At 36.2% G+C, this 8,950-nt stretch overlaps 1 protein-coding gene across 4 annotated transcripts in view; it reads right to left on the reverse strand.

Moving 5' to 3' along the window:
- Positions 1-1,602: 1,602 nt before the first annotated feature.
- LOC110046943 (galanin receptor type 1-like) overlaps positions 1,603-8,950 on the reverse strand; it is a 10,331-nt gene continuing 2,983 nt past the window's right edge. Inside the window, exons 1-3 of one of the 4 annotated variants that reach the window (XM_089282228.1) lie at positions 6,534-6,766; positions 4,270-6,382; positions 1,603-3,663 (exon numbers count right to left, since the gene is read on the reverse strand). In XM_089282228.1, the coding sequence (XP_089138354.1) occupies positions 2,560-3,594 (1,035 nt within the window). In that variant the 5' untranslated portion in view covers positions 3,595-3,663; positions 4,270-6,382; positions 6,534-6,766 and the 3' untranslated portion in view covers positions 1,603-2,559. Of the gene's footprint in view, positions 3,664-4,269; positions 6,767-8,950 lie in introns of those variants that run through there. The other 3 variants (XM_089282229.1, XM_089282231.1, XM_089282230.1) reach the window with 3 other exon arrangements.

The following is an 8,950-nucleotide window of genomic DNA, read 5'->3' on the forward strand; positions in this document are numbered from 1 at the left end:
AATAATTAGTTTTCGTGGCGGTAGTTACACTAGCTATTTACCTGGCCAAAAACCTGTCATTTTCTTGTCTTAATGAGATAAACAGATATATATCGTATCGAGTGTGCTCGACACTCTTCCATTACTTGAGACTTGCAATGACGCTTGTAACTTTGCATGCATATATCATTGACCTCCAAACTCATTAATCTTCGTTAATTGTGCTTTTTTATCTGGAACAATTTGGTGCGACAGGTCATTGCTTCAGTACCTTATGTTTCCGTGGCGACCATATTTCCTCAGGCATGTTTCCGAAATTTGGAATTTCTAGTTTTTAATAAGACAAATTTTAACGTTGTGCATTATTTTTAGGTTTCAAATATGCATAACTTTTTGATCGATTTCTATTGTTTGTAACTGTTTTGTCGCTTTTAAATACTTTGAGCTAGTTTTGGTGGTTTTCTAACGCTATTGATGGCGATAGAAATAGCGCTATATAAATAAATTATTATTATTATCATCATCATTATTATTATTATTATTATTATTATTATTATTAAGAAATAGAAAACGTGTACCGCGTTTCTATCGAGTTATAGAAACTCGAGTGGAAGTTTGGGAGAAGGAGAAATGCTGTAGGAACACGAGCCGCAGGTGAGTGTTTCCACAGCTTTTTCGAGTTCTCCCAAACATTCACAAGTGTTTCTATAACTCGATAGAAACACGGAGAACATGTTTTCTATTTCTTTTAGAAAACACCGCGCCGAAAAAAAGGAAAAAAACTTGTTAACTTTAATTATCAAAATGTAAATTCTCTTTGCTCGCGCCATCATTACGTCAACAGCTCGTGCTAGTTCTGTGTTTCTTTCTATCGAGTTATAGAAACACGATTTTTAACCAATCAGCGCGTACATTTTCTTAGGACTGTTTTCTAATTATTGTTATTATTATTATTATTATCATCATCATCATCATCATTATTATTATTATAAGTCCTCAAAGTCTTGCCGCTTTTAATTTATGGTGCCGAGTTCAATCCGTGAGCCTGGGGCATTCATAAGTCTGCTGGATTACTTGATGGATAGAGTCCTCCTAAGCATGTGTGCAGTTCCAAGGAGGACGGTCTTCTGTAGCTCTGTTATTCTAATATTGCCTGGGATCTTGCCGATGTAGTTTTCTGTATTATTATTATTATTATTATTATCATTATTATTATTATTATTATTATTATTATTATTATTATTACATCCAAAATGGCGGATCCCAAATATATATGGCGGCTTAAAATTTTTTTGGACGTGGAATATATCTTACCAAATCGTTAATACTTCAAGAGTTACTGCAACCATGATTTGTAACCTGGCGCGCAAACACTAATATAATCTTGTTCCATTAACGAACGGCAAAGAGGGATTGCTCGTAGCCTACGAAAACAGCCTTAAGGAGAGTTTATCATCTTAAATTAGAATTACAACATTGATAATATGGGAACAAATGTCCTCTTGCCTAAAAGTTTCTTGCTGTCTATTTTCTTATTCAGATATCCGTATATTCTCCGAGAAGTTCACCAAACCCCCACCTTTGAATATCTTGATAAAAACATCGCAACTGAAAACGCGGCTGTTCGTTTTGCATTGTTTATTGATGAATAAAACACCTTTATTGAATACATTCCATCCTGAAAACCCTTATGCTATTACCCCACTTCTGGTTTATGTAAATGAGACCTAAATATCGATTATAATGATTATAAAGTTCTTAATTGCTACAGTACAGGGAGGTGACCACTATAACATTGGAATCTTGGGGCCGGAGTACAATGTTGACTTATCGGTGCTGGCTCATCTTGTTTCTGTGGCATGAGGCGATAAGGATAAGTTTTACTTCTCCTGGATTAAAACAATAGGAGACAACTGACCTGTTCAAGATTACCCTAAAATTCTTAACTTTTTCAACTTTTTTTTTTTTTTTTTTTTTTTATCCTGACCAAATAGCCAACAGTTTTATCACGATACATGTTCGGAAAATTGATAATATGTTCTTTTGATACAATTAACCTAATAGAAATCGGTAGGTAATTTTCAACGATATAAATGCAGGAAACTATGTCAGTCTATATGTCAACATAGTCAATCTGATATTTACATCTTACCCCATTTTTTCCTTTAAATCCGTCTTATCTTACCTTATAGAATTAAAATGATGTAATTTTGAGTGAAATTAAAAATCACACTTATTTCGCTGGACCGGGACGCTTGAGTGAGATAATATGCTTTAGTAAGGTTACTTTAATACAGTAACTATATAAATAACAAAAAAAGGACAATTATTTCCAGGAGGAGGGAAAATGATGGCCTAATTAAAAGCTGTGTATCAAACTAACATGCACTGTCTATGATAATAGCGATGATGAAAACTGTGGACAAACTCCTCACTAAAAATCCTTCCAGCAGAAACCAGTACACCTAAATCATGATGCAAAAGACCTAAACCCCAATTTTTGATTGAACAGAGTAGATTTAAACCCGCGCAAGTTTGCAAGACACGTGAAGTTCCCTTGTTAAAAAGGTTAAGCATCCACTACACACTTCGTACGGAAGTGCGCGTGCGCATCTCAAGGAGTTCCGAAAGTTCATACGTAACGTCACGGCAGAGCATTTTCTTTATAATGAGCTTAAAAGCGCGCCTGTAGCTAGAACTTTGGAACGCGTAGATAAAAGGATTCACTGAACAGTTCAACAGCGTGAGATACTGTGAGCCAGATTGAAGGTACAAGACATGAATGTGGTGTACTTTACTGACTTTTAAGATGAGCAGGACACCATAAGGAATAAAGGCTATGAAAAATACCACAGTCAACAAGATAAGCAATGTCACCAATCTTCTCTTTTCTTTCGTTTCCTCTTGCACGTGACCTCTTTCAATTTTTCTTCTGCAAGCAGCTTTCTTGAAGTACATGGCATAGATGATCTGAGTGTAGCAAAAGGCGATCACTACGAATGGAACCAAGGTGAGAATGACGATCAGGCAGTCAATGTAGATCATCATTTCATAGTCTGCATCACCATGACTGCAAGAACGCCTGTTTGGATCGTGATCTAATGTTGCAAACAAAGGAATCACCATCGCTATGGCAACTAACCAGATTCCAATTATGACGTAAGCAATCTTGTTAATGGTGAGTCTTCGAGATATGAGCATTGGTTTCACCAGAGCATTATACCTCTCGAGGGCCAGGACTGTAAGCGTCAAACCAGTCACCAGAAGCGTTATAATCGAAATAGTGTTGGTGTAGATGAACTTACAAAGGAAACTAGCAAGTGCTCTGGAATAGACCGGACCGTTTCCTTTCATGACTATAAACAGGATTGCTGTAAATACGAGGGTAGTGATGTCTGCACAAGCAACGTTGACCAGAAGGTAGTTGGTGGTTGTTCTCATGCTGCGAAACATCTTCACAACTGTAATGACAAGTGAGTTGCCCATAAAACCGACGACGATGATGAGCCAAAATGTCACCACCTTTATAACCTCTTCTGTCTGGTTTACATGATAAGGTGCCCCCGTTGGCCCAGTATCGTTTGTAGCGGAGCTGTAATTGAGGAGATCGTTCATGCCTCCGTTTTATTGTGCTTCTTACACAAAATTGAGGATCGTGTCAGGCAAGTGTCGGGCCAGTCAATTCTGCACAGAGGAATAAACGAGAAAGAAGCAATCAATACATTGGGACATCAAACCACCTACTTGACGAAAAGGAATAAAACTCGTTTTTTTTTTTTTTTTTTCTTTTTTTGTCAAGGATTTCTCCACGAGCTATCTATTCCCTCTCTGACGAGAAATAACGAGGTGTAAACCTTGCGTGAGTGTAAAGACACGTTATGATTCCATAAACTGATGGTAATATTACCGGTATTTAGCATTCTCATAAACTCATTTTGGCCGCACGAAATGGATTCATAATTTAAAACATTACTGAATTACCTTATAGTCACAATTCCATCCTTAAAACAACTAAATTCAAGTTCTTTCAGAGTAAATATGAGGAATTTTCTTCAAAAGTATTACTGGATGCCATTATACGTAATAAGCCGACTAGAAAACTATTGTGAAAAGCATTTTGCCAGTTTTATTTTTCTCAGGACTACTAAGAGTGCAACATCAACTATTTATTTACTATGTACTTACTCTTTCTTCTCTTATACTAAGTTTTCATATAGTAAGTTTGCTTTTTATTCTAAAATAAATAGATTATACTAAAGTGCATATAGTTTAAGTTTACTGTATAATTACCTTTTCTACTATCCTTTCATCGCATTTGTTTTAGCACTGTTGTATTTCAATCTTAAAGAGGAGAAAAATAATCTAGAAATGCAAATAATAGTCACAAGTGAAGGTGCATTATAACCCTACACGTACAATTCACGTGTTACAATCTAAAACAGCCATTTATTTTGTGTTACATGCATACACACATACATAGATGCATAAACTTTATTTCAAACTGCTTATAATCATCTTTCGTTTAGCCCTCGTAGAAGGTTTTTTTTTTGAAAACCAAAATACTGGGTCATGCACTGCAAAGTCGCAAATCGTTGCAAGGTTATGATTTTCGACACGATTGTTCAAGCCACGAAACACACAGCTTTGGAGTATTACCAAGCGGTATGTACGCAATGCGGACCCTCCTTGAAGATCGGAGCAACAGCCGGAAACACGCCTCGCTCGCTTTCGCAGGCTATATTATTATAGTAAGATCCAACTCTTGGGGTTGGGGCAAAGGGCGAATTGTAAAGCTAAATTAAGAATGACCTACCAGGTGATAAGTGGGGAAATATATGCAATGAAGGGGAGGTCGACAAAGACATGTTTGACACAAAAATGTCACGTATGATTGGCCTGATTCCTATTATAAAATGGCCAGCTGTGCGAATACATTTCTAAAGCAAATAGCGGCTTATCTCTACCACTCAGTGCGCGATGTGTTTAACATTTCAAATCAAACAACAAACCTACTATGAAAATCTAAGACGTTATCTGATTTCCTAGAGTATTTAAGTAACGCCATTTCCTTAAATTATCTTTTAAATTTGGAAAACAAATCATACGCCAAATTAATTTCAGCATGCATGAAATGAGCGTTCTTGTAAGGTTTGGTTTACAATTTCTTTCAATAACTTTGATTTCAACAGAGAATAGTTCCTTCCGAGGAAACGTAATTATCATAATTGCACTTCAGCGCTTGACATTGCTTCTGTTTTGTTTGTTTGAGCTGACTGATAAATGCTGTGATTTTACGGAAACTTTGAAGATTGTGCCAAAATAAAATCATTTAACTGAATGGTTTTCGCTCTCTCTCCTGTCATTTTCATCGCGTCAAAGAGTTTTAGAACATTGTTATATCTTTAGAAATTTTTCACAAGTTCAAGAGGAAATACATTTGGCATTTGAATGCTAAATGGACAACGGCGATCTTTTTTTGTTGTTTTGTTTTGTTTCGTTTTGTTGTTTTGTTTGTCTCAGCTCGTAATTCAGCACTCTACCTGTTGACTAAGGCGAGTTTTCCTTCTTTGCAGTGGGCACGATCTCAGTTTGCTCTGCCTTCTCAAGGAGACAAAAACACTGATTTCGTTAACACCAAATAGAAGTTACACCAAAAAAGATTACATTTCATTCACTGAACACCAACCTTAAAGATAGAATCAGTTTCTCTTACCTTACTTGATCAAAAGCTTTACAACCAAAACCAAAACTACAACTAAGCTATTCAGAGTTTCGGACTTACCACAAAAAGAAGCAGCAACGAAAATTTGACCTTTATCATCTGCGGAATGGACGACGCAGATGTTCATATATAAATAATCAAAGCTGAAAAAACCAATAAGCCTCGTCTACATGCATGTATTTCACAAATGTTTTGTCAATACTTTGTATAGAAACAGTCGTTCACGGCAATGTCTTTGAATTTTCCTCCAGCTTGTCAAACCGTTTTCCTAACACCTAGCGACTAGCACAGAGATTTTTTCAAGGTAAATATTATTTTCGTTTCAAATAAGCGAGTTTGTGGCACGCCATCCCTTAAATATAGTTCTTGATTTTAAGAAAAGAAAAACAATCTAATGGATTCGGGTAAAGCCGGCAGGATTATGCTATCATTTTTCTTGGACACTTTCATCATCTTGCATGTAAATAAGTGACACCCTTTGGCACTTGAAAACCGCATGACGGCTCAGTGAATTTCGATCATAAAAAAATGGATATTTTGATATTTCCTTTAAAATAGCTCACTTCAATTTTCACAAATTTCCGTTGATCTTAATATGCAAAATAACTTAAAACTCACCGTGATTCTAATGTTTTGTCTGAATTTTCCGGGCAGGAAATCTCTCTCTTTTTGCCTTGATGACTGCAACCAAATCAAAGCGCTTTTCGAAACTGCGGTTCAGATTCGTTTTTACAACTTTAACAAGGATTTGAGGTTTTTTTGGTGGTGAACACTTCCACTTAACAAGTAAAGGAAATGAATCAAAACGAGAAAGAATATATATGTTACTTACCGACTGGGTGGTCCATAACGATAAATGGAGGCAAATTCAAAAATTTAATTTTGCAAAGACTTCGTGAGGATATATATCATTACATCTCATAATGAAACTGGTAGAATCTTTTCCGTCAAGAAATATTTTTGTGTTAAACGTTCCATATTGACAGTGAACGACGTCTTATGAATAAAGCAGGTGATATCCGAGATATAGGAGCTGAATATTATTGACTTCAGAAAAGAAGGCCTTTCATGATAAATGGACTTTCAAGAGCGATTTTAATTTAAAAGAAAGCTCAAAGCACACAAAATGACAGCAATCAATGCCAGGCGGAAGACAGTTAAAGTGAATTGTTAGCGACTTCCCAAAGAATAATGAGTGCTAATAATCAGAAAATAATGCTTTACCATTACAAGGCTGTCATCCTTTTAAGTCGTTTTCAGGGCTAATGACTTTTCTGGGAGGTTATAAAGCAATCTATAATGAAATTGCCTGTTTTAGAATCTTGTTACCTTACATAGTTGATCATTTGCTGGCAGTGATGAATCAAAGGCCGGTGACATTTTATCGAATCAAACCCAGAAAGATAAACAACTAAAATCATGCGGTTATTTTCAAAGAACATATTCCGATTTTTTTCTCACTATATAAACAACAGAAGACTGGAGGATTTCATAAAAGTGATAAGCTTTTTACATTTCATATTTTTATTTCCAAGCTTAAAATTTTTAGCCTTCCTTTTCTACTAGTATTTTATTTCGGATCCGTTAGGAAACGCTAAAACGTCTAATTTCCATGTTTGTGTGGATCACTTTCACACGCCTGCAAGTTACAGCCAAAGCTGGTTTCTATTTTCGGCAGCCAGCCAGCCTAACCAATATCTTATTTTATAACGAAAAATCATCGAATGTCATATACGAAGAAGAATACAGCATGCTATAGCTACAAAAGCTCCCCCACGTTATTACCTTATCTTTGAGTAAACAAACGGCGCGAATAGTTTACTTTTTTTCTCGGATAAGATTTCCGGTAAGATGGTGGTATCATTAGCTAGAAACATGACACTGGCAAAACACTGCGAAGATGCGAATGGAATATCGGAATAAACGAATAAGTATTTCGGACTGTTTTATTATCTAGGGTGATGCCCGCTTGTTGTTGTTGCTATTGTTGCTGTTATTGTTGTTATTATTGTTGTTGTCGTTGTTGTTGTTGTTGTTTTAACTGCTTTCGTTGCCAGGGACCATCTTTTCGGGGCCACCCACTCAAGTGCACTAGAAGCTACATGTCGTGTTAGGTATCCCTTTCTTGAACTTTTAAACTTAACTTCATTGTGGCAATTTACGGAGGTTGGGAATTACGAACATTGCCCACTCTTTTTTTTTTTTAACTTCGAGCTTTACATATAATACTCTACTACTCCTTTTAAAAGTGAATTAACGCAGTATGGCGCTTTAAGATATCTCTCTAAACAACGACATACGTTTATTTACCTTTGGTTGACAAATATTGTAGTGTAAAAATAGAAGAACATAACTGGTAATATGTCACCCATCAAAAAAGCTTGAATATTTAATGGTCATTTGTCATGGTCAAATCAAGGATTCGTATTAAACGCATTTTTCTGTTTAAAAATTAGAATCAAATATATAAAACGAACAACAAAATTTATAAAACGGATTCGAGAAAAATATGTTCATCAAGCATACTTCATAACATTGAATTTTGTAATGTCCACTCCAAGATTCTGGGTGACATGGTCCTGGAAATAGGATAAAACGATCAAGTCGCACTTGTCACTGTGCGTTTAGCAAGAGATTTGTTTTACCAAAATAAAGAACAACCTCGACTTTTCCTCCTGATTCAATGCTTGAGGAAAATTAATCTTTCCAAAAAATAAAACATGTGAAGAGACTCCTAATGGACATTTTTCAGACATGTGGATAAAACATCGGAATAGTCTCGTTCTTTTTTTTGAGATCAATACCACCTCAAATTGAGACCCAGCTTAGCGTTTTAACTGCAGGTGACCTGTACAGCGCATTCCACCATAATTAACAATTATCCCCCTCAGGGGAGGTAGCTAGTGGTGGATATCATAAATCCTCGAATTAGCCCCCCCCCCCCGCCCCCCCCCCTTCCCTCCAATAAGCGCCCCCTTCGAATAAGCGTCCCTCCTATCGGCCAAAATTTGAAATAAGCGCCCTCCCCTCACCTTCGCCCATTTTGTGGACGAGTACTGAGTCAACAAAGGATGTATGGTTTTCGTCGAGTAGTATTAGATTTGTATATTGTTTCAGTTTGAGAACACGTTAAGTGAACACGTTGAACGCGTTAAGTACTAACGATACCGCGTCTTTAACTTAAGAATCAGCTTTTTATGTCGATAAACAGCTTTTGTTGTTGTTTACTTCCAGATGATGTATTAAAAA

Source organism: Orbicella faveolata, unplaced genomic scaffold, assembly GCF_042242905.1.
Source record: "Orbicella faveolata isolate gen_17 unplaced genomic scaffold, um_ofav_v1 contig_12, whole genome shotgun sequence".
NCBI lineage: Eukaryota > Metazoa > Cnidaria > Anthozoa > Scleractinia > Merulinidae > Orbicella > Orbicella faveolata.